The 26,410-nt window shown below is 42.2% G+C and overlaps 2 protein-coding genes across 2 annotated transcripts in view; one reads left to right on the plus strand and one right to left on the minus strand.

The window, feature by feature from the left end:
- Positions 1–12,075, plus strand: part of Copb2 (coatomer protein complex subunit beta 2) — a 25,019-nt gene extending 12,944 nt beyond the window's left edge. Inside the window, exons 8-22 of the mRNA XM_021171364.2 lie at positions 745–887; positions 1,134–1,333; positions 2,771–2,881; positions 3,873–3,961; positions 4,049–4,155; positions 4,899–5,042; positions 6,027–6,157; positions 6,408–6,615; positions 8,678–8,788; positions 9,626–9,840; positions 10,733–10,825; positions 10,914–11,094; positions 11,241–11,309; positions 11,458–11,526; positions 11,741–12,075. Of these exons, the coding sequence (XP_021027023.1) occupies positions 745–887; positions 1,134–1,333; positions 2,771–2,881; positions 3,873–3,961; positions 4,049–4,155; positions 4,899–5,042; positions 6,027–6,157; positions 6,408–6,615; positions 8,678–8,788; positions 9,626–9,840; positions 10,733–10,825; positions 10,914–11,094; positions 11,241–11,309; positions 11,458–11,526; positions 11,741–11,836 (1,967 nt within the window). The 3' untranslated portion in view covers positions 11,837–12,075. The remainder of the gene's footprint in view (positions 1–744; positions 888–1,133; positions 1,334–2,770; positions 2,882–3,872; positions 3,962–4,048; positions 4,156–4,898; positions 5,043–6,026; positions 6,158–6,407; positions 6,616–8,677; positions 8,789–9,625; positions 9,841–10,732; positions 10,826–10,913; positions 11,095–11,240; positions 11,310–11,457; positions 11,527–11,740) is intronic.
- A 382-nt stretch (positions 12,076–12,457) lies between these two features.
- On the minus strand, positions 12,458–24,824 carry Mrps22 (mitochondrial ribosomal protein S22). Its single transcript, XM_021171365.1, has 8 exons — positions 24,624–24,824; positions 21,228–21,391; positions 19,924–20,088; positions 18,287–18,430; positions 17,688–17,771; positions 16,209–16,354; positions 13,713–13,821; positions 12,458–12,654 (listed from the first exon to the last, which is right to left on the minus strand). The coding sequence occupies exons 1-8, from the start codon at positions 24,793–24,795 to the stop codon at positions 12,559–12,561; spliced, it is 1,080 nt and encodes a 359-aa protein (XP_021027024.1). The 5' UTR covers positions 24,796–24,824; the 3' UTR covers positions 12,458–12,558.
- Between the last annotated feature and the right edge of the window lie 1,586 nt (positions 24,825–26,410).

Consider the following 26,410-nt stretch of genomic DNA (forward strand, 5'->3'; position numbering starts at 1 on the left):
TTNNTANNNTNNTNNTNCCAATCCATGAGCATGGGAGATCTTTCCATCTTCTGAGATCTTCTTTAATTTCTTTCTTCAGAGACTTGAAGTTCTTATCATACAGATCTTTCACTTCTTTAGTTAGAGTCACACCAAGGTATTTTATATTATTTGTGACTATTGTGAAGGGTGTTGTTTCTCTAATTTCTTTCTCAGCCTGTTTATCCTTTGTGTAGAGGAAGGCCATTGACTTGTTTGAATTAATTTTATATCCAGCTACTTTACTTCACTGAAGCTGTTTATCAGGTTTAGGAGTTCTCTGGTGGAATTTTTAGGGTCAGTTATATATACTATCATATCATCTGCAAATAGTGATATTTTGACTTCTTCCTTTCCAACTTGTATCCCCTTGACCTCCTTTTGTTGTCGAATTACTTTGGCTAGGGCTTCAAATACTATATTGAATAGGTAGGGAGAAAGTGGGCAGACTTGTCCCTGATTTTAGTGGGATTGCTTCCAGCTTCTCGTCATTTACGTTGATGTTTCTACTGGTTTGCTGTAGATTGCTTTTATCATAGTTGCAAGGTTTTTGTTGTTTCATGCATATGTTGTTTTATAAAATCAGCTAAAGAATTAGAGATCTAAATGTCATAAAATTGCTAGAAAATACTTGTATTGAAATAGAAAGGCTTCTAGTAGCTCATTCACCTAAGTTTATTTTGGATGTTCATATCCAGAGGGAATGTTCACATTGTTGATTTTTAGGAACCGTGCGAATCTGGCATTCTAGCACCTACCGGCTTGAGAGCACGCTGAATTACGGAATGGAGAGGGTGTGGTGTGTGGCCAGTCTGAGAGGGTCCAACAATGTCGCTCTGGGCTATGATGAAGGAAGCATCATTGTTAAGGTAACTGTACTTTCTTTAAATGGATGGAGATAGGCGAAGCCATTGCCAAGTCACCAGTTTTGTTAAACTAGCACTTCTGTTGTTAGAAGAGACTAGATTAGATTAGACAGTTCACTGTGGAAGGAAGGAGGGAGGGAGGGAAAAGATGGAAAGGAAGGAAGGAAATAAGACTCAGTGAGGGGAAAATCGGTCTGTTCTTGGTATTTGTTTTCCTTTTAGTCACTAAGCTGTTTGTCATTGTTGCAGCTTGGTCGGGAGGAACCTGCCATGTCCATGGATGCCAATGGAAAGATAATCTGGGCCAAGCATTCAGAAGTCCAGCAGGCCAACCTGAAAGCAATGGGTGACACTGAGATTAAAGATGGAGAAAGATTGCCACTGGCAGTAAAGGACATGGGCAGTTGTGAAATATATCCACAGACCATTCAGCACAATCCTAATGGGAGGTAAGCTGTCAGAGACATCCCTCTCTGAGCTTGTGTGTGGTGGAGCAACTGTGCATATGGACAGCATGTCCCTAGTCTGCCTCCCAGAACTGTGCCCCGGCCCACAGTCCGCAGCTGCCAGCTCACTTGGTAGAGTTGGCATGCAGGTGGCACAGTTACACAGTGTTGTTTCCTTGTTCTTAAGATACCCTGGATTAGTGTCCTTGGGGGTCTAGAACCTGGTGCCGTCCTAGGAGGTGCTGTGTACTGCTTACTGCTCTTCTGGAAGGCTAACTCCAGTATGTCTTCTAAAAATGTTTGGGATTGTGACTTTTCTGTTTCTTACTCATAGTTTGAATTGTCAACTCTGTTTTCCCTGAAGATTTATAAAATAGTAGTAATCATGTGAGAGAAGTTTTTACTTCTCTAAATAGTAAGTTGATGCTCAAGCCTCTAGAGCAGTGATTCTTCACCTTCCTAAGTGCTTGGACACCTCAGTCAGTTCCTCATGTTATCCTGACCTCCAGCCATCACGTTATTCCATTGCTATTTCACAACTGTCATTTTGTGACTGTTATGAATTGTAATATAAATATCTGATATACAAGATATCTTATATGCACCCCCTGTGAAAGGGTCAGTCAGTCCCCTAGAGGGGCTGTGACCTACAGGTTAAGAACCATGGCTCTAGAGCTTTAAAAATCATTTTACAGTGTATCTGCATGTCATAAATGACAAAGTATGGTATTAAGACTCAGTCATTGATGTCTGTAATCATTTTTAAGTATCTTATGAAAGTTTAAGGCAATGTGTGTTGTGTGTATTTGTGTATTTAATACCTTCAGAAATCTTTTCTGTAAGGTTTTAATTTTACCTGTGAATACCCTCTAATAACAGCCATTATGTTCTAAATGGAATTTGAAGAGAGGTATTTTGTCTACTGGGAGAAAATGTTTGGCTATGTAACATTCTATTTTTATTCATTACTTAAATGTTAATGATCCTGTTCATTTTAGTAACCAACAGTTGAATACAGTCTTTTGTTCATTTAGTGATGAGCACTGGGGCACAGGTAATCGTGCTGCAAGGCAGTGCCTCCTTGCGGTGTGATGCTGTGAGCACGGTGTACGCATCTTGGTGCTCAGCAAGCATTGCCGTATGGTTGGAGTCATTGCATCTCCAGCCGTGCTTGCTCCTCATCTCCAGGCTCTGAGACTGAGTGAGGAGAGAAGGCCGCTGCAGTTATGTTTTTGTCAGTAACTCCACACTGATTGATAGTTGCTTTTGGTTTTGTTTCTTAGAATATTTATTCATAACATATTCAAAGAAGTATATAGCTCTAACATTTTAAATTGTAATAACTGACTAACATAGCGTCTGTTAGTGAATTACTTTATCATAAATATGAATTAGTTTCCTGACACCTATGTCATTGTCCCTGACTTCCATCATTCCTAGGTTTGTTGTGGTATGTGGAGATGGGGAGTATATCATCTACACTGCAATGGCATTGAGGAACAAGAGCTTCGGGTCTGCCCAGGAGTTTGCATGGGCCCACGATTCTTCAGAGTAAGATGCATGATGCCCGGTTTGTCCTGATTGCAAATAGGGTGTTGATGCCAATGTGGTTGATGTTTTTCCCTGGTAAAAGATAGTCCCAGCACAGCTGCTTTGTTGAAGCACTTGGAGAGTATAAAGTGCCCTTGCCCTGTCTGAATTACCATGCTGCCTCTCAGGTGGATGTGATAAATCCATTCGACTGAGGATTCAAGACTGATGTCCTTGATGGGGCCTGTGACATGATGTGATGCTTGGCCCTCCCAGACATGGCCTCCGAGGGGTGGTTGCCCTTTATAAACTAGTTGGGAGGTGCTGCTTATGCCAGGTCACTTTGATGAGAATTTTAATGCATCTTTTTAAAAATTCAATTTCTGCATGTCCCCTACTGCTCATTCTTAACCTATTTCAGTCTGCATTCAGAATATTCATAAAATGTTCTAATTTAAAGCACAAGTCACATTAATTCTTTACATGTTTACAGTTCGTAGTCACCAACACAGTCAGATTATCCCTACCCCAATCAGCTCATTCCCCAGGCCCAGGCAAATACTGATTTTTCTGTTACTGTATAGGTCAGACTTTCTTTAGACTTCTTGATAGTTTTATATGAATGGAGCACTATAGGCATGCATTCTTGGATATGGCTTTTGAGATCATCTGTGTTTTTACCTCTATCAATAAGGAATTGTTTTGTGTGCCGAGTAGTATTCCATTGAATGGATGTATCACCATTTTAGCATTCACCTTTTGGATATCAGTGCCATTTCTAGTTTCTACAATGGTTTCTAAGCTTTCATAATTTGCATAGCATACAGCACGAAACTCATTATTTGTCTAATTGCAACATTTTCACTATGTCTTGGGACAAAACTAAGTGAATTTTCAAATGGAGATATATTTTTATTTTTCAATAATATTTTATTAGAGTATTTGAAGATATTTCTAACATTTATTGGAATTATGGCTTAGTGTTTAATATGTTGTTTCCCCTGTCCCTCAGGTATGCAATAAGAGAAAGCAACAGTGTTGTAAAGATATTTAAAAACTTTAAGGAAAAAAAATCATTTAAACCCGATTTTGGAGCTGAAAGTAAGTGCTGTTTATTTATGTTGCATCTTGAGGATCTTTGTAATGTCTCAAAACATTCAAGTGGACTCTTCCTGTGTCCTTTTTAAGGTATCTATGGGGGCTTCTTGCTGGGAGTCAGGTCTGTAAATGGCTTAGCCTTCTATGACTGGGAGAATACTGAACTCATCCGCAGAATTGAAATTCAGCCCAAGCACGTGAGTTTCTCCTCTATGGTTACTTTTGGGAGGTTCATCGTTGAAATGTCTGAGTCCCTCATGTCAAGAATGGCTGTTTGCACACTGTTGTACTGGTCCCACTGTGCTGAACACCGTGCTATTTACCTAAGAAGTGCTCAGGATATCATCTGTGCATTAGAAGCAGACAGTAATCATTGACTGTAGAAGTATAGAATACAAGTATAAACTCCAAAACTCATATTTTAAATGTCTTTAACAAAGTAAACACATTGAAGACAGAAATTGGGGAATTATTGATGTGGAAAAGCCTTTTCATACTTCATGTGATGATGGTCAGAACTCTAGTAGCAAACTTAGAGCTGCTGGTTGCCATTAGAAAGCATCTCACCTTGTTATGGTCGCGAGTCTGTCTAGAGGGACTAGGGCCATGGCCCACCAAAGGTGCCCGCTTGTGGTATTATTGTTTTTTCTTTATGTATAAGTGCACATATGTGTGTGGAGAAAAGAAATAAGAAATACTGTTTTAGAGAACAGAGAGCAGCCCACCCCACCTGAATGATAGAATCCTCTTTCCCATTGGTGTTCCACAACAGTTCTGTGCTGTCCACCTTCCCAAGTGCATATAGAAGTACGGTGTATCAATGCTAAGTACACAATGACTACCTTGTTGTAAGACTGATCCTGTAGTGAACAAAGTGAATACATTTTGGGGTGGCTGCTCAGGAAGGTGATCAGTCATCTGTCTGTCTGTCGGGTTGCAGATCTTCTGGTCTGATTCTGGAGAGCTGGTCTGTATCGCCACCGAGGAGTCATTTTTTATTCTTAAATATCTGTCAGAAAAAGTCTTGGCTGCACAGGAAACACATGAGGGAGTTACTGAAGATGGCATTGAAGATGCCTTTGAGGTGAGTGAGTGAGTCCAGCTTAGGGCATTGAAGACACCTTTGAGGTGAGGTCTGAGTCCAGCCTAGGCTTTGTTTATAGTATTTTATATTCTTTAAACAGACTAAACTGATTCTAATAGTTCTGTGTAAATTAGGTTTGGGTAGAGCGACTGTAAGTTCTGATAATATGTAAAATTTTGGCAAAAACAGAATTTGAAATTATGTGTCTTAGGGTTTCATTGCTGTGAAGAGACACCATGACCAAGGGCACTCTTATAAAGAACATATATTGGGGTTGGCTTATAGTTTCAGAGGTTCAGTCCATTATCATGATGGGAAGCATGGCATCCCACAGGCAGACATGGTACTTGGACTTGGAGGAGCCAAGAGACCTATATCTTGATCCAGAGGCAGCCAGGAGACACTACTGTGTTTCACACTGGGCAGAGCTTTAACATATATATATTACCTCAAAGCCCCACCTCCAGTGACACACTTCCTCTAACAAGGCCATACCTAATAATGCCACTCCCCATGGGCCAACACATGAGTTTATGGGGTCCATATCTATTCAAATAACCACTGTATGTTTAAAATAAATATGTGCCCTGACTTTTAGAAAATCTGCAGGCTTGCTTTGCTATCCTTCACCAAGGAAATGTCTAAGACTGTTGAGCTAGAATGATTCAAATGAGCTCTGAAATAGGAAAATCAAACCATCTACTGTTTAGATGTCCTTAAGGACTTGGAGATACTTAACATTCCAGTTTCATGTGTTGCAGTTTAGATTGATATTTTTTAGTTATGTTAATGACTCAACAGTGAGATTTCATACTGTAAATATTCATTGAAAATTATTTTTTAAGTAAAGACAAAAATTCTTAGGAAGAATGTTCTCGAAATTGGATTTTACTTTGCATTCCTTACCACTCTCATCTTATCTAGCTTGTTGTTCAGATTTCTGGTATTGACTAAGATTGCAATAGTCTGTTTTCTTTTTTATAGGTTCTTGGTGAAATTCAGGAAATTGTGAAAACTGGGCTGTGGGTAGGTGACTGCTTCATTTACACAAGTTCTGTGAACAGATTAAACTATTACGTGGGAGGAGAGATAGTCACCATCGCCCACCTGGACAGGTACTGAGTGTCATTTTGCTTTTGTCTAAAGCAACCTTAATTTGAAAGTGCTTTATGAACCAAATGCTGACTTGTGTAACAGTGATGGGGTAATCTCCCCCCATTAGTTTTAGTAGATTTTCTGATGGTAACCAAAATCACATCCATTAAATGTGTAAGAATTTGAGCAAGAAGGGTGTGTGTGTTTGTGTGGTGGTGTAACTGTAGATTTGGGCTTCTGAGTTAGTTTCTCTTTCTCTTTCTCTTTCAGGACAATGTATCTTCTGGGCTATATTCCAAAAGACAATAGACTTTATCTGGGGGATAAGGAATTGAATATTGTTAGCTACTCCCTGTTGGTTTCAGTCCTGGAATACCAGACTGCTGTCATGCGGAGGGATTTCAGCATGGCGGATAAGGTCCTCCCGACCATCCCCAAAGAACAGAGGACCAGAGTTGCACACTTCTTGGAAAAGCAGGTGAGAAGCTTTGCCTGCCTGCTTTCCTCCCTCTCCTCTCTCCGTCTTTTTAAAAGTAGCATTTGACAGTATGTTGATACAGGTTGTAGAATGTCATCTCTTACTTCTTACCACTGATCAAATGAGGTTGGCAGCACACAGCACATCTGGCTTGGACTCTTACTTCTTTAGGCTTAGGAACCTCAGTGCCTGTCAGTGTTGGAGCTGATTTTATCACTTTTCTTACATTCCCCTTTAAGGTTCTTGACATTTTTATTTCTAGCACACCTTTAATTCCAGTACTGGGGAGTCAGAGGTAGTGTCTCTAAAACAACAAACAAACAAACAAACAAAACAAACCCTAAGCTAGACTTATTTTTCCTATTATTATCTTGTTTTAACATGTGGTAAAGCTCCCTTAATAAAACTTACTGTTATCAATGTGCCAACTCCAGTTATATATTCACAGCATATAAAGTAGGTTCTACAATGTAAACCAGATGTTCTTTCCTGACCCCTTCCTATTTTCCAGAAGTATTTTCTGTTTTCATGCCTGAGGATGTAGCAATACACTGATTCTTCATTTTCAGCTTTAGGCATTTCATGTGAAGTGAAGCCTATAAAATGGGACTCTTGTGTGTGGATATCACAGGAAGGGTACAACTTTTACAGGGGGCTTAAGTTTGGTTCCAGTGAACTACTTACCTGCTTACAATTGCCTGAAACTGCAGTTCCAAGGGAATTCAGTTTCCTTTTCTGGCTTCTGTAGGCATCAGGCACATTCATACATGTATGGCAAACATTCATACACAAAAATCTTAAAGCAAAAGTTCTCTTTAATAATCTGTTCATTCATATTTCCTCTCCTTTTGTAGTATATCCTTAGGAGTTTATGCCCCCCAAACACAAAAATTACCTTTAGTGTCATCTTAGTGTAGATTGGAAATAGAGCAAAAGTAAGGACATGTCGCCCTCTTCCTCTGTCCTGCTCTACCCCTACCTGACCAGTTTCAAAAATCTGCTGTTCGCTCTGGGGTTTTCTGCTGTCAGTGCTAGTGAAGAAAATCAGTAACTTAGATTATTTAGAACCAGTGTTTACACTGCACCATGGGTAGATGGGGGAAGCAGAGTGGCACATTTCCAGCAACATGATGACATAATTAGATGAACTCTGAAAGTTGTCCGGCTTCTCTGTCCTGACCACTCTACACAAAGCATTTTACTTCAGTGTGCTGAGAAGTAAGCCACCAGAGTTTCCCTCTGGCTGCCACATTCCCAGAGTTGGAAAACTTGCCCATCAATGTTTTTTTCTCACAGAAGTTAACTTTGTAACTACAGTAGTAGATTTAAAAGCCTGTCCTAAGGCTTTATGCCCTAATAGAGCACAAGGGAGGGATATTGATAGGCTGAATCCAAGACCAGAGTAAAGCCTAACTGATGAGAGCCCCTCAGTGACTGAACCCGAGTTACAGGCTAGATGATCTACAGATGAGAGAAAGCTGGAAGGTTTACCTTTGGCTTCCCACTCTAGTCTCATTTCTGTCATTAACCTCTATAAGATGAGTCTTGGACTACATGACACCTAAGGCTCACTTCTAAGCTTTCCAGCAGCTAAATTTACCTGTGCCATATGCCCCCCGTGCAATAACATTTTATTTTGTATTTAATTAAAACCTAAACTATATAAAGTATATCCATTCTTTAGTTTTGACCCATACCCCAGCTCTCCCAGAAGTCTTTTAAATTTACATATTTATTCCTGTTGTACCATCTTTTGTTAGAAGATGATCTTAAAGACCTAAGTATAAAATTGTGCAAAGCAGACATTTTGAAGAAGTAATGGAAATGCAAACTTGGTTTGCTAAAAATGGCTCCCATTTTGCATTGTTGGTAGCATGTGCATGGATGCTAGTGGGTATCTGGTTACTTGGGGTTAGATTCCATTTGGTCCTCTGAAATAGATGGCTATTGGGGTCTTCTTGTCTGTAAGGTCTTTTGAGAAATAATTTGTTATGTGCATACTATATGTGTACATTCTTCTGAATGTCTAAGTCACACATTTTCTTTTTTAAAAAATGTATAGGGCTTCAAGCAGCAAGCACTTACAGTATCCACAGATCCTGAACATCGTTTTGAGCTTGCTCTTCAACTTGGAGAGTTGAAAATTGCTTACCAGTTAGCAGTGGAAGCAGAGGTATGTTCTAATCCAAGACTTTTCTAAACCCAGGGAAGGGTTGGATGGTACTTGGGTGTTGCTATTGCTGTAACATTATTACCAGTGACTCATTTTAGTGAAGCTGTTGTATCTTTGGTCTTTTTAAAGGTGCATTGTTAATCTTTGGGTAAATTTACTGGATTAAATTCAGGGTACTCTAAGTTCTATACTCTGTTTAAAAAGTCTTTCTGTCTGGTCTGGGTCTCAAGGGTGTAGAGATACCAACAATTTGCCATATTGGTGAGAGACACTGATTTTAAACAAGAGATCTAACATTTTGTAGATCTTTGTATATATATGTACTGGAAATTATGGGTTAAGTACAGCATTCATGAGTAAATTAATTTTAGACTGTACAAAAATTAGCTGTCAAGATCATTTAAATGTGCATTTTATTTGATTTCTGAGAAGCTACAAATGACCACATTCATTAAATATTTAAGGATGTAATTTTCTACTCTTCCTAAAAAGTGTTACTAATTTACTTGTTAAAATAATTGTAGTCTAATGACATTTTAATTCCATTTACATGGTTTTAGATTCAGTTTCACTGTGTAAGTAAAAAATGAAAATGAGTTAATTATTCAAGTATCATTTGAATTACTTTTATTCATGTGATTTTCATTTCCTCATTACACATTTTTATCATGTCTTCCTTTGACTGACAGAGCCAATTTACCAAGCACAACTCAAAAATTACATTTATGTCTTATATAAATATCTCCTAATTGTTATCACAGTGATATTCAACATAACAGGATAATGTTGAAAGTTGAAATGCTATTTCCAAAAATGTTTTATCTTAAATTCTTATAGTCGGAGCAGAAGTGGAAACAACTTGCTGAACTCGCCATTAGTAAATGTCAGTTCAGCCTAGCCCAGGAGTGTCTGCACCATGCCCAGGATTATGGTGGTCTGCTGCTCTTGGCCACTGCCTCTGGAAATGCCAGTATGGTGAACAAGCTGGCAGAAGGTGCGGAGAGAGACGGCAAAAATAACGTGGCATTCATGAGCTATTTTTTACAGGGCAAGTAAGTATTATCTCAAGGTCTAAAACACTTTTAAGGAGTAGTAAGCAGGGTTTCTCCACTGACTGTGAGGATGCTGCTTGAGAGGCTATGGTACACAAATCCTGGGGACAGCTGGCGATGGCTGACTGCTGTTGAATAGTGGGGGCAGCCAGAGAACAGTGCTACCTACCTTGGTGGCACTAGCCTTCAGCAAGGTGCTCCGGTAACTTGATCTCTATCTTTATGCTTGAGTTGTTAATTAGATGTGTGGTTCAATCAGAGAGCCCACCAGTTACTTACTCCTAGACCATTTTACTGAATGATAGGAGGCTGCTCTTCTCCAGTTGGTACCTAATGGCAGGCAGAGGACTGTCTGCACCAGGCAGTTCTGACCTGCTATGTGCAAGGATAGGAGGATGGAAATGCTATTTACTGTTTGAGCTCAACTCAGAAAACATCATGAATTTTTAAGTCTAGCAGAGTTAATGTGAGCTATGTCATATGGACATCAGTTTGCCTTTTAGAAATAAACACAAAAGTATTATTAATCTTTCTCTATGTGCCAAACATCCTAGACCTCACTGTCAAACATTTTATTAAGGTATGCTAAAGAACCGAACTCCAGGGATTAGTGCACACTAGACAAGTGTTCGTTACTGAGCTGCACTTCCAGACCTGTCATAAAACTCAGAGTTATTCAAATAAGCTGAAAGCAGTCATGAACACTGTTGTGCCTCACACTCACAAAGTCCACTGGTTTTGTTCAACATTGAGACAAAGGGCTTAGCAACAGAAGTGAATGTGCAAGGGGCAGGGGCACTGGAGGATTTTGCCTCTGCAACAGGTTCACACTTTCAGCTTTATCTGCTATTACTGTTCATTTCTCTAACAGTATCTCCGCTTTACTCTGTAGGCTTGATGCTTGCCTAGAGCTCTTGATCAGAACAGGAAGACTCCCAGAAGCTGCCTTCCTGGCCCGAACTTACTTACCCAGTCAGGTCTCAAGGTATGGATTTAGTTTAGAGAGAAATATTTCAACTAAAACAGGGCCCACATTCTTCATCTGTTTGGTTCTGTGATGTCTTTAATATTAGGGTAGTGAAACTGTGGAGGGAGAATCTTTCAAAAGTCAACCAGAAAGCAGCAGAATCCCTTGCTGATCCTACAGAGTATGAAAATCTTTTCCCTGGATTAAAAGAAGCCTTTGTTGTTGAAGAATGGGTAAAGGAGACACATGCGGATTTGTGGCCAGCCAAGCAGTACCCTCTTGTCACGGTGAGTAGCAGAGTACCAGGCTAACATACATTCACAAATCCAGGTTTGAAATGTGCTGCATACATTACTAAGAGCTAATTAATGTCTGAGATTTGGGCATAATTTTTGATTTCAGAATATTTCATTTTACTGTTTTATTCTGATAGCCAAATGAAGAGAGAAATGTTATGGAAGAGGCAAAAGGCTTTCAGCCCTCAAGACCCACAGCCCAGCAGGTCTGTAGAGAACTGCGTGTGACAGAATGACTGACATTGTTGATTTAAGCACTACCTGCCACTTCCTAATCCCAAGCTCCCTCTGCATGGGGAATAGTTACATCTCTGGGCCATTCCTTTGGCTTCATATTTACCTCTTATTTTTTAGGAACCTGATGGAAAACCTGCTTCTAGCCCAGTTATCATGGCCTCCCAAACTACCCACAAAGAAGAAAAGGTGGGTCAGCCATCCTCTGCCCCATGTCCCATGTCAGGAACAGGCCTCTGAGGTTGAGATGTCTTTGGCATCCGAGTTCAGAGAGAAGGCTTCAAAGTAGGATGCTGCTGCTCGTGTCAGGAGGAAGGAGATTTGGTTCTGGCCGTGAACTGTGGACTGGGTAACCCTGTAAGTACTGTGTAACATTTACCTCTCCCTCTTCCTTTCCCTGCAGAGTTTACTAGAACTAGAAGTTGATTTGGATAACTTGGAATTAGAGGATATCGACACAACAGACATTTATCTGGATGAAGATATTCTGGATGACTAAAGTTTGCCATTTACTGCAGTAAGAGATTATTATGGCATTTTCAAATCAATCACCATCCTGACCAGAACTATGGAAATCCTTGATTTGCATATGTAAACAAGGATAGCCACTTCATCTTCAGAGGAGTTGATGGGCAGCGGTTAAGTTACTGTGTTCTCCTTGGTAACTGAAACAGAAACTTGCTTTTTTCATATTGTTATTAGACCACCCCTCATAAAATCTTTTGAATTAGTGAAAAACTCTTGAGTTTCCTTCCTAATGAAAATGGCCATTGAGTTTTAGATGGCTGAGCAAGAACATCTCACTCGGGGATCAGCTTCACCCTTTCCTTGAATAACTAAGGGCATTTTTCAAAACCTTGTTCTGACCTTGTATCATAGCTTGGCTGCTGAGCATCTGTCCTGCCTTGTCCAGCTGGGCTCTCAACATTACCTGTCGGACTCTTTGGTATTGAGGCAGTGGGTTCTGTTTTTGTTTCTTATCTGCATTAATATAAAAAGAGAAATTCATAACCTGGCACTCACATATAAATGTCAGCCATCCCCATGCCACCTAGAAATTGAGTAGGGTAACAAATACTTTGAGAATTTAAAAAGCAGAAAAAAACGAATTACAGAAAACTTTAAGCCAGAAAGTACCTTTTAATCCCAAGATTTTTAAATGTTCAGCTTAGCATTACCAAAATGGAAGGGCATTACTATGAAATGTGTTTTTAACTGTTCTCAGGATGCTGCGGAATGGCTGGTAACTATTTCTTGATAAGTTTGAAGTGCTAATTCTATATATGCTCCTCTCTGTGCTTCTGTTTTTGCGAAGACCTATGAAAATAGAAAAAACAAACAAGTTCTGGAATCTAAAACAACAGGCTATTAAGTGTATAAAGTCAGTTTTAAGATGTCATAACCATTTTTGTAGTAGGAACACAATTTCCAGTAAGGTCTTCAGTGTCACAGATATCTCCCTGAGTAGACGAGATGGTGTATGTGGACAGAAGAACCTTATCCAACAGCTGCAATAAACTATCAGTAAAGATTAAGACCCTGACATTGTACCTACCCTAGATCAAAATGAAAACCATTATAGAGAAACTAGAGAGAATGAGAGCTAGCAAGCTTACTTTTCATTAAAAAAAAAAAACGTTGACTTCCTGAGTTCATGTCTTAAAAAAATCTTCAAAAGCATACTGTTCTCCCTGGTTTAGCACAGAAAGTCATGGTGAGTACCAGTTTGTGCTCCTCTTAGGACATCACCTATCACCCCTTCCTTCCTTCCTTCCTTCCTTCCTTCCTTCCTTCCTTCTTTATTTGTGACAGGGTTTCTCCGTGTAGCCCTGGCTGTCCTGGAACTCACTCTGTAGACCAAGTTGGCCTCGAACTCAGAAATCTGCCGGCCTCTGCCTCCCAAGTGCTGGGATTAAAGGCGTGCCACCATGCCCGGCTCACCTGTCACTTCTATCCTTAGGAACCAATACAGAAAATTTCAGTGAAGATAGCATCTTAACCTAGTGCTGAAGATGTGTCTGGGGACCCCCATGGCTTGAGAGGTGTGCAGTTTAAAAACGATCATACAACCACGGTTTCCTGACACCCACCTGTCCCTGATGCATGTGCCCACACTAAGGGTGGGAGGCTGTTCAGTACCTGTGGGACTGACCACTCCTTCCCACTGTCTGAACCTGTCATCTACAGCTGCCAGCTTGGCTACTACACCATCTAGAGGGCTACATGATTCCCCACATGTCACTAGTACAGGAAACACGAAAAATTGGAGTTTTCATTCACATGTTTTCAAGCCTAAACTCTTCCATATTCACAACGATGTATCATTAAATATGACCCACTCAATCATCACCACAAAACTGACAAAAGGACTCTACCTTAATTAAGTCGACTCCCTCAGCAGCCTGCTCTTTGGCCTCTTGAGCTGACTGGCCATCTGGATGGAGCATGTGGTACAGCTGGACCAGGCTGGTGGCATCATCAACCCTGAGAGTGGAAAAGCCTAGCATTAGCAAAGTGTTTCACTAGTTTCACAACCTTGTAAAAGCATTTGCCAATTCTAAGCTAAATTACATTTCAGACTTAACTCTGGTGAGGGAGAAGGTAGGTCTGTAATTCCAAAGCACTTGAAGGGCCAGGGGGGTGGCTCAGTGCGTACAAGCACTTGATGCACAAGCCTGATGACCTGGGTTCCACCATGGAACGCACATGAAGGTGGAAGGAGAGAGAACCAAGTCTACAAAGCTGTCCTCTTGTCCTGACCTATGGGGCAGGTAAGACAAGGCCCACTTTATGAGAATATGGCTGTGTTCTTTGGGAGATGGAACATCCCTTTCCATAGAAACAATTCCTAGTGGCAAGGATTTCCGGACCAGGCAGCTTGGTCAACATGAAGTAAGTTGATCCAACTCAGGATACAAATTCTGCTTTATACTTCTGAGATTATTTCTAAACAGTTTCTATCAACATGCAAACTCTTAGCTGTCCCCAAAACAATCTTCCCACATAGTCCACACCTCCTAAATACTTGTCCCTCAAAGCTGAGGGCTGGGGAGGACATAAAAATAACCCCTGTGTTCACAGTTTGAGGCTTTGCTGTGTACATTTAGCTCCTGGCTTCCAGTTGGGGAGATAGGGGTAAGGACACCATACTGCAGTGCTATGCCAAAGTTGTCTCTCTCTGACCATCCACTTCCTACACAGCCGTGCTGGGAGAGTACAGGGTACACAGAACACCTGAGACCATGCTGACCTAGTGAAACGCTGAGAAGGAACCAGCTGCTCAAACTGTACAAGCTTTTCTGGGGCACTCGTCTGTCATGCTTACTCTAGTTCAAAAAGGCAGTAACAAGATGTCTCTTCCCGATACAAGATGAAAAATAATTCCCTTTAAAACTTGGGCATAATGGCTCTATGGGTTTCTACACTTCAGAATTATGTCTAAGCTCTTCCTGGCAGGCATGAACCACTGCAGATGTTAACTTTTACATAATAAGGAGTAATAGGAGAATACTGCGTATTACCACATCCCATAGCTTCAGTGTCCAGAGCTATTATATCCTTACACTAAGTGCAGGGCTGTCTGCATTTGGGGAGCTTAAGGAGACAGTTCATAGGTCACATAATACAGAAAGGCAGAGCACTTCTAATTGGGAATTCTGCTGCCTTCTGAACTGGATCGCACAGTACATGCTGATGAAGCAAGCCTCCCAGGAATTATCACTAGGAAGGCTGTCCTGGTGAAAAGCAATGAAGCATCTTGGGTAATATGAGTATAATCTTTGAGTGACATTCAGATTGCAAGTGAGGTACTTCTGCAGCCTGAGGATGGAATGACTACTGATACCTCATCTTACTCAATCTTAATAATCTAGCAAGGGCTTTGGGGAAAGTTAACTTCTCATAGCAACCATGATGATTCCTTCCCCTGAGATTTTGGATTTTTTCGCCTAAATGTAAAAAGCTATTTTCTTTCCAGTTTTACCTCAAACTATATGCATAACTCAGAAATACAGAGTTTTGTTCCTAACCAAAGCAATAAACAAGTCATGAGCCTTTAAGTTTACTAGTATAGTTATTTTATACTATACAGTAGTCTATTAACTACAATGTACTTAAAGTCATTTTTACAAAATGGTAATTTTTAATAAACAACAGCATCAACAAACTTCCTTAACTAAAAATACCAACTATCCGTTTATTTTTGTTTTTAGACAGGGCCTGACTAAGTAGACCAGGCTGGCCTCAAATTCAAAAGATCCTCCCATTTAAGCCCCCATGTACCACCATACCCAGGCAGAATTTAATTTGTAAGAATGTAAAATCTTCACAGCACAGTATGATGAATTATGTTTATGTTATTTTCAGCTAGCAACTTGAGAGCACATCAACTTGATGCCAAAAATACACTCTTTCACACTTTGAAAATAACTTTATGGAAACCTTAGAAGCTTTTCAAAAAAACAAGGGCCATCAAAGAAAAGTTATTTTCCCAAGTTAAACATGTTAACAGGGAAGTCCTATGGGTAGAGTAGTTCTGCTAGGAAATAAGTGCCCACCAGGTCTTACATTTACAATTCCCCTGTAATATCCTTGAGTGCCTAGAAAACCCACCAATACTCAGGAACACTGGAAAGTAAGGCTGAAAAAAAAAATCTCAGTCTACTATTAAGATCCAAAGTCATATATTTTTTCTAACAATCTAGCTCTGATATGTAACTCAAAAGCAAAGACTAGAAGAACTATGCTAGAGAAAAAATCCAAATGGAAATAACTGAAAACTTCCTATCACTGGACAATACACTGCCATTGCAAAAATACTGACTTTACTGTTGGGCAATAAATGATTAGTTATTCAGATCATTCGTACTTACAAGTCTCTCTGGATCTGATCAATAAGCAAGCCATCAATCTTTTTTTTATTTACAAAATACCAAGCCATTCCACCAAAGTGTCTTGTTGAACGTAAAAGCTCATATTTTCCATGTCTGTCTATATCTTCATAGGTCTGATGATGAACCTATTCACAGAAAATACACAGAAAAATGAAAAGTGGGTGGCATCACATGGTGCCTCCCTAGCCTTGCTCACCTCAGTAAAGCCCTTGCCTCATAAGCACAAGACCCGAGTATGATCCCCAGAACCCACATAAAAGCCATGTGTGTTGGGCATGCTTGTATTCCCAATGGTGACAAGACGGATCCCTGGAAGTTCACTGGCCATCTAGCCTAGCCAACTGAGCAATGTTCCAGGCCCATGAGACCCTGCATCAAACAAAGCAAACTACCCAAAGAACCCAAGCTTGTCCTCTGACCCACACATAGGAAACAGCAAATCTGTGCCTTCCCTACTGGAGTATCAGCCTTTTGTGTATACACCTTCCTATGAGTGTGTAGCCAACAAGGTCACCAGGATCCCCCTAGTCCATGCCCCCTCCAACACTGCAGTCAGATATGTGCCAACTATCCTGGCTTTCACATGGGTGTTAGGAATCTGAACTCAGGTGTTCAGGCTTGCATAGCAAGCACTTTACCTACTGAGCCCTCTCCCAGCCCTGTCCAAAAGGCTTTAAAACTGATGAAGTTTTAAAGATGAAGAGAGAATCTCACACCTAGTACTGCAGTCACACTTGTTCAGCCCATCCACCTTGACCCATAACCCTGCATATGCACTGTATGTACAAAGACATCTCAAGCTTACTTGGCTTTTTTCTACCTACCGCTTAGTCTGTCTTCTGAAACATCTCTACTCACCAAAGTCCCCTCTCTCACACTGTCCCTTGCACCTCAAGAACCCCTTTCAAGGCACCTAGGAAGCCTTTTCTGAGAGTGCTCTCAACACCTAACATTTTAGGCAGAGGTGACAAGAGTCTGCATATCGTCCTATTACTGTACTTCACTGCTGGAGTGCAGGCTTTTATGCCCACTCAGTCCTCTGTCTTAGCATCAGCTATGTTACCCACAATAACACTGCCCACACACAGCCAGGCTCTCGGAACACATCCTTACTGAGCTATAAGACACACGTTGCACTTGGACAAATTCTATTGGATTACTAACTGTTCCTACAAGGTGAATGGAAAGGAGAGAAGGCTTTGTCATCATCTGAGTCTTAAACCAACCACTCTTAACAGCAGTGCAACTAGGAGCCAGCCAGTCCCCGCTACAAGCCCTGCTTCCCTCATTCCTAGAGGCGTCTGAACACATAAAACATGTATTGACACTCAGTAACTTTCAAGGTAATTCCCTCTTCTATAACCTGCATCAAAGCCTGTAGTAGAATTCAAGTGCTACATTAAAAACCTTTTGCAAAATCATTTAAATCACATTTTGGGAACTATTAAATACACTCACCTTGATATACTCAGTAGAATCTGGCTCGAACTGGGCAACACAGAGATTGAGGACATCAGCATGCCGGTCTTGGCTGTACATGGTCTAAAACCACAGAGTAAAATGGGAGTCAGCTGACAACATGAAAGCTTCCATCTGTCCTGACAGCCTGGCAGGCCTACAAGCCACCTGCGTGCCTATCAAGAGCACAGAGGGAGCTGGACATTGTGGTGCAGGCCTTCAATCCCAGCATTTGGGCAGAGGGAAGCAGGAGGCAGGAGGCAGGACAGGCAGAAGGCAGGCAGATTTTTGTGAGTTCAGTGCCAGCCTGGTCTACATAGTTCCAAGACAGTCAAAGCTATATAGTGAGACCCCGACTCAAACAAAACAAAACAAAACAAAAAATAAATAAATAAAAATTTAAAAAGCATATGGAAACGGCACAGGCTTTGTAAATGCCACACTTGGAGTCAAACCCCAACTAAACCAACTGCATGAGAACCCTCATTAAGTTACTGCTACATTAGTGCCTGTGTTCACCTTTTTGAAATTGCCAGCAGTGCCAGAGTCGACTGCTTCAACAGATGATCTTCATGGAAATGGAATTTAATTCACTGTACCTTAAGATTTTCATCTTTGAAAATTACTGGTGGCAAAACTCTACGACCTTCTTTAGGGAAATAAATTTGTATCACTCTGTCCCGTTCTTCCCATGAAGCTTTGCGTAGTGTGCCACTTGGTTCTCTAACAACAATAAAACGTTCCTGAAACAGAAAACAACCAGAGGTAAGTAAGTTGTGAAGACTTCTATTTAGCTTATGTGATAGCAAATACCATCAACGTGGCAGGATATAGAATCACTTTGGAGACGATCTGTGTGTATGCGAGAGAGCACTGTCTAGATTCGGTTGAGACAGGCAGCCCTACGCTAATGTGGGCAGCATCATTCCATGAGTTGAGTCCTGGACTGCATATGAAGGGAAAGGTGAGCAAGCTCCAGCATTCGTCCCTCTGCTTCCTGACTGCATGCAATGTGGCCACAAGCTGGGCCACAGATAAAGATAGCTAAATTCCTAAAATCCTGACTTCTATCCACAATTGTGTAAGACCAGATGGAGGAGGGGCCACTTTTCTAACGTCAGCACTCAGTAGCACTTTAATGCATTCTGAGGGCCCAACTACAAATCACTCCTATCCTTCACTTATAAGGTTCAAATAAAAAGCTGCTGTTTTTAGATGACACAGTGCTCTCTTAAATTGGTAATCAAAGAGACTACAGTGGAAACAGAAATGTCTGAAAACTATCCATGAAACTTCCAATGGTTTTTACTAAAAAGTAAAAAAATCCACTGGGAAGTTTGGATTTCTTGCATTATTGATCCCAGCACTTGGGAAACAAGAGGCAGACAGATCCCTGAGTCAAGGACAGCCTGGTCTACAGAGAGTTCTAGGACAGCCAGGGCTATATAGTGAGACTCTACCTTGAAAAACAAAAGTAAAAAAAGAAGGAAAGACAGACAGACAGACAAAGATAAACCACTCTGCCTTGCTCAATGGAACATCTATACCACAGCCCTCCAGGGCACAGGGCTCAGGGAACAGGCTGAAGAAGGACACAACTCGCAAGTCACACACAATCCATCACTGAAAGACGTCAGGGTGGGAGCCTGGAAGCAGAAACTGAAACAGAGACCATCAGGGAGTGCTCCTTACGGGTTTGTTCCTCATGGCTTTCTCAGCCTGCTTTATAGCACCCAGAACCACCAGCCCAGGCATGGCACCACCCCAAGTGAGCTGGATCCTCTCACATCAATCTTCAAACAGAAAAAGGCAGCACAGACTTGCCCACAGGCCAATCTGGTGGGGACATTTTATCAATTTAGGCTCCCTCTTCAAAATGACACCAGCTTTGTCAAGTTAGCAGTGTCTTTCTGTTATCAATCTGTAATACACTGAGGCCACAGTCTGTGACAGCACGACGCAGACTTGCCAGCATTTCTTGCTTCTCTAGAGGCACTCCGCTTTGGAAGCTTCAGAGAGAGGGACGTCAGTCATCCCTCAGACCCATCTCCATGTGGTATTTCAAAGTTTACTCTGCAGTCTGGTGTGCACTCACCCGATGTGGTATCTCAAAGTTTACTCTGCAGTCTGGTATACACTCACCCGATGTGGTATCTCAAAGTTTACTCTGCAGTCTGGTATACACTCACCCGATATGGTATCTCAAAGTTTACTCTGCAGTCTGGTATGCACTCACCCGATGTGGTATGCTATATGATATATCAGTAAACACATATTTGTTTGTTTCTGTTCCTTCCAAGATCTTATCCTCAGCTAATACGTCATTTATTGGTTTTCGTTCTTCCAGAACTGGTGGCATCTTTAATCGTTCTTTAGCTGCCTCAACTGCCAGTCTAGTAGCCTAGAGAAATAAAATACCTCTTAAGTCATAATGCCCAAAAGAAACATTTGATAAAAGCACACACTCATCAAAAATGCTAATAACTACAAAGAAGAGAAGCTGCAGCCATGAATCTGTGAGTGAAAAACTCAAACCTGGACTTGAGGACCTAGCCTTTGCTGTGGTGTGACAAAGAACACACTTACCCACTCTCTAAGCAGCAAAGGAATGTTGTAGACATGCTGCAAGAGACTCTTACACAAAGCCTGCATTCATTCAGTGTTCACTATGAGCCAGCCATTAAATATGCCAAACAGGTGCTGAAGTGATGGCTCAGCTGTGAAGAGCGCTGACTGCTCATGCAAGGATCTGGGTTTGGTTCCCAACACCTACATGGTGGCTCACAACCACATGTAACTCCAGTTCCAGGGGTGCCATGCCCTCTTCTGACTTCCATGGGTACCGGGCATGCACATGGTGCACATACATACATACATACATACATACAGGGAAAACACCCAAACACATAAAACAAAGGAAACCAAATGTGCTGGGTTCACTGGATGCCTCAGACCTACACGAGCCAGGTGCTGTTATTATCATTGCTATTTGAGTGAAAGCAGGAGTTACACAGAAGGTACAGTGCTAGGAGCTGCACTGGTGTCGGAACTGAGCTCCAAAGCCTCCGGTCCCAAGCACAGTATTTACAGTGGTGAGCTCTGGGAGGAGAGAGGGTAAGTTTCCCTTTTCTAATGCTGCTGGACACTGAGTCAGAAAGAAGCAGGCCAGTGTCTCACAGATTCACACAGCAGAGTATACTCCACAGAGGGCTGGAGACTCTGGCACCTGGAAGAGATTTCTAACCTCACCAACCCTTCAGCTCCAAGGCTGCTGAGGAGAAACAGAAGTTTTTCCAGGAGGAAGCTGGAGCAGGCAAGATGAAAGATGGACAGACTGATGTGGGGCAGGGAGAAGGTTCAGGCTAGACACCTAGACTTGACCCCAGTGTGCTCAACTATGGCCACACCCCTTGCTCCTCTCCGCCTGCCTACTCACACATCTTTCCTCAGCAATAAGCCTCCTTCGCCCCTCACCCATGCCTATGGAGGAACAGCACTGAGATCTACAGTGGAGTTCTACCAATACTTGAGTTGACATACCTCTTCCAACTGTGCCTGTGTCATTAACTTATAGGTTGGTGGCTTCAGTGGTTGTATGGCGGGCCTGAAAGTCTTCTGCAAGTCCAGGCCTGTAATCTTGGTGAGGATCCTCTGGACCTCCTCATCCATAAAAGTAGGTTTCTTGACTTCTGAGCTACCAGACTCTGTAACATAGATTCCAGTAGTAAGAAGCTGCCCACAATGGCCAGCCAAGATGTCTCTAGATGGAAAGTGAACCATAAAAACCATCTGTCGAGAATATGCTTCGAAACTCCACGATGCTAATATCTATGGAATCCTTTCATTATTCAATGCTTAAAATTTCCTGAACATTCACCATGACACGCACGGTCTGCCAAGAAGATGGTCTACTACAGTGAGCACCATGAAAACTAAAGGTGACAATCACTGACCTGTCTCCTCTTTTTGGTTGTTATTTTGGAGGTGGCGGAAACAGAACGGAGGACCTGGCACACAGCACTACCTGTAAGCTACACTTTGACCCTCAGATTGGCTTCCTAGAAGCCAGACACACACCCACAAAACAGGTCCTAACCTCCCAATTTTACGAATGGGAGTGCCAATGCTAACCCAAAGAAAACTAACTATTAGGAACGAGGGTTTAGCAAGGTTCACCTGGCTCTTGAGCCTCAATTACTTCCCAGCTATGCCCAGCTCCAGCTCACACACTTTCCCTCTTCCTTTCACTCACTTTTTATTCTCTTTCCTTTAGGCAATGTTTAGGCAAAAAATGTTTTTTTTGGCCACTGTGTAAAGTTTACCCTTGGGTTATTCATATACTGATATTTCTGCCCTCATACCTTGTTTCAATCTTGACCAGCATTGTAATGCTTATACCAAGAGTCTCCTGGCTCAGGTTTGTGTAAACAGTTCTTACCATTTATTCTGTGCCTTGTCAATAAATGCTGACCACCCAATGGCTGAGCAGAAGACAATAGGGTGGGATGTGGTACTTCTGCCAGCCAAAGGAAAGAGAGAGGGAGAAAGCAAGATGCAAGATTCAGATCGGCCAGGAAGATGGAGGAATTGGCGTCATGAGGAAGGGGTACAGAGAGATCACAGAAACACACATGAAGCCCAAAGAGCCAGGTCAATAGTAATACGCAAGTATCAAGGGATGGGAGGTAGCCAGATTCACATAGAAGGCATAGGTAGATCATTTAACTGCTTGGCTACTGAGGTGCAATTTTAAATAAATTTTGGTTTCTTTGTGTGGTTACTGGGGACTAGCATTAAGGTAAAGAAATACAATCACTGGATTAATTTATTGCTAATATTTATATTAAAGATAATTCATTAACACTTTCCACTGGAAAAGTAAAAGGCCTTGTGTTCCTGGGTTCCTCTTAGCCATCAGTCATAGATACTAGTGCCTTGCAGGATCCTGGCCGAGCTCCTTCCCTCCTTATTCATAGTCCCACTGGGTACTTTTCTAGCTGTCTATGGCTTTAATTACATCCATCTGCCAGACTCTAAAATCCCAATCTCTACCCAAGGTCATCTCCACCCACTTCCCGATGGACATCTCACCTGTACGCCAGTACTACCAGACCATAACATCCCTGCGACCTTTTCTTGTCTCATCCCTGCAGTCCCTACTATTCTCCATCACAGCGCAGTCTATCATTCATTCAGTACAGAGTCTTAAAATGATTCCTGACTTATTCCATACCCAACACACTGAGCCAAAAAAAGAAAAAAGAAAAAAAAAAAGGCAGGTAAAATGATAGGACTGACCATTATTAACACATAGGAGATTTACTGTGCAGTGCTTACTGAGCTCAATACACACCATGCTCAGAATATTCAGCTTTCACAGCAACCCTATAAAGCAATATGACAGTTATCCCACTTTTACAAAAAACGAATACTAGGTAATCGTCTCTTTTTAGATCTACCTCCCACTGCCATTACTTTAGTCAAAGCCATGCTTGCTCCTTACCTTGGCTTCTCTGACTCTTTCCTGACCTCACTACAAACCATTCCTACAAAGAGATTCCTTGAGAGTGATCTGCTTAAAAACGCAAGCAAGATGATTTAAAACTTTCACATTTAAAACTCACATGGTTTGACTGTGTCCGACACTGAGAGATTCAGTCTCTGTCCTAGTTAGGGTTTCTATTACTGCAATGAGTCACCATGGCCATAAGCAAGCTGGGGAGGAAAGGGTTTGGCTTACACTTCCAGTGTAGTCGTCTATCATTGAAGGAAGTCGGGACACAAACACAAGTTGCCCAGAGGCAGAAGCTGATGCAGAGGCCATGGAGGGGTGCTGCTTACTGGCTTGCTTCCCCTGGTTTCTTATAGAATCCAGGACCACCACCAGCCCGGGCATTGCACTACCCACAATGGACTGGGCCCTCCCACCTCAAACACTAAGTAAGAAAATGTCCTACAGCTGGATCTTATGGAGGCGTTTCTTTCCATTCAGATAACTCTAGCTTGTGTCAAGTTGACACAAAACTAACGAGAACGTTCTTGGAAGACCAAAATCCTGTGTTTATTCTCATGGTCACCCACAAGCTCCAGTAACTATATACATGCTCAGCACTACACTGTCTTAAGACAAGCTCACGCGCCTGCTCAACTCTAGCGATCGTTTTTTACTCCGATGCTCCTCAATTTGTATCTAACTGTATACTGAACCTGGAATAACAAAGACATCTCAACTTCAACACAAAACAAACAAGATTCCGCCTCCTTTCCCGTTTTTTAATTTTCATTTACTGAACTCAATCCAAACTCAAAATTCAACCACATAAACTGTTTCTACCACTAATGTTCTCTAGCTTGTCACGAGTCTCCATTCAACTGCTTACCACCAAAACCTGGACACTTACTTAGACATTATCAATCCTAAGTCCAAAATACGTCCCCCCAAAATACCAGCGTTCAGTTTCTTCTCTATACCTCTGCTTATTATGGTGTCCTCTTGTTCAGAATGCTTATTTTCACCTTAGCATGGTTAGCCTGGTGGCAGCGTTGACCGACCGTATTTTCCCTGGGATTCATCCCTATGCGCCCGAAGTAGTTTGAAAGGCAGCTAGGTGCTTCCCCCCGACCCCCGTCGTAGCCCGGATCACCATGCTCTGCCAATCGCCACAGGGATAACAGAGTCCAGGTCAACCTTACAAGCATGCCCCAAGCTAGTGTAGTGTAATGCTTTGCAAGGGGCGGCATGCAAGTACTAGTGGCTGAGTGAAGATAGGTAGGAAGGAAGGAAGGCAGGCAGGCAAGCAGGCTTAGGTAAACTCTGCAAGGACGGACGGACGGACGGAAGCCGCACGCAGTCTGACAAGCTGCCGTGCCGTTTTCACTCGTTAGAGCAAGCTCTAAGTTTCCCGGGCACTCAGCAGAGTTCTGGCGGTCACTCACCGGCCTCGGAGCTGAGCGGGCGGCGAGGCTGCCCCACCTCGAAGGGCTGGGGCCGCGTCGCGAGCAGAGCATCGGGGTGGCGCTGGGCTGTGACCCGAGTACAGACCCGCCGTGCTCGCCGAGAGCCCAATTGGAACCTCCACAGCGACAACGGAGTTCTGACTGCAGCCATGATTACCAGACGCTCTTTGCGCCGGAATCGATAGAACAACTTCCGGCTCGAGAGGTTTTTGTGCAGCATTCTGGGAAATGTAGTCTGGGTGGAGGCACGGCGCCACGGAAGCGTTTTAAAACTAATAAAATCTTTGTGCAAGCAAGGCAAGCACTGTACGGAATGAGCTATATGCCCCGCCCCGCTCCCCTCTTAGAGACAGTCTCTGCAGTCTTGACCTCAAACACGCTGCAATCCGCTTTCTGCCCTCTGATTACAGATGTGGGATTGAACTTTTTAAAGAATTTTTTAAAATTAATTTTGTTTGTGTGTGCATGCGCATGAACTTGTATGTGGAGGTCGGAGGATAGCCTGGGAGAGTCGCCGCTCTCTTTCGACCCAGAGATGGAACTCAGGTGAAACTTGGCAGCAGGTATCTTTACAACCTGAGCAGGAATCTCACCAGCCCATTTACTTTTGTTTGTTTATAGTCTTAGCTTTATCATTTGTATACAAGACATACACCACATACACACACACACATATACATACATGTTAAGAGTACATACATTAAAAAACAAAATAAGGGCTTGGAATTTAGCTCAGCACTAGAGTACTTGCCCTAGGTTCGGGTCCTAGCAACACATGGGCACGTTCAACATCCCACCAACTGCTTATTCACAAGTATGTGTTTGAGTTTCTCGATGTGTGTACAGGTTTTTTGTTTTGTTTTTGTATTTTTTTTTCCTCTGTGCTCCTTTTCTCTTTTCTTTTTGGTTTTATGGTTCTGAATAATGAATGTGTATTGCCCTCCTAGACCTCTTCCCCCACTTGCGGGTTTAAATCCAACTGCTTGCAGTTCTTTCAAACGCACCCCAAATGTTTGTTCTTCATTCTGAATCCATAACCACCAGTCACCTTATACCTTCCCTTCATAGGCCCTTCTATAATTTCTGGTCATTCTCCTTATTATCTGCTTATTTTTCTCACCACATGAAGGCAATGCCTATACATTATTATAATTTTACCCAGTATTGTTTATGTGCAGAGCAAATACTTGTTGAATGAAAGAATGGATGGGTGGATGGATGGGTGGGTGGGTGGATGGATGGATTGGTAAATGGATGGATGCATGGATGGATGGATGGATGGATGGATGAGTAGGTGGATGGATGGATGGATGGAGGATGGATGGATGGATACATGGATGGATGGATGGATGGATGAGTAGGTGAGTGGGTGGATGGATGGATGGATACATGGATGGATGGATGATGGATGGATGGATACATGGATGGATGGATGGATGAGTAGGTGGGTGGGTGGATGGGTGGATGGATGGATTGGTAAATGGATGGATGGATGGATGGATGGATGGATGGATGGATGGACTGGTGAGTGGATGGATGGATGGATGGATGGATGGATGGATGGATGGATGGATTGGTGAGTGGATGGATGGATGGATTGGTAAATGGATGGATGGATGGATGGGTAGGTGGATGGATGGATGGATGGATAGATTGGTGAGTAGGTGGATAGATGGATGGATGGATATATGGATGGATGGATGGATGGATGGATGGATGGATGGATGGATGGACGAATGGATAAGTGGGCACATGGTTTCATTATA

This window comes from Mus caroli, chromosome 9 (genome assembly GCF_900094665.2).
Source record: "Mus caroli chromosome 9, CAROLI_EIJ_v1.1, whole genome shotgun sequence".
In the NCBI taxonomy this organism is placed as follows: Eukaryota; Metazoa; Chordata; class Mammalia; order Rodentia; family Muridae; genus Mus; species Mus caroli.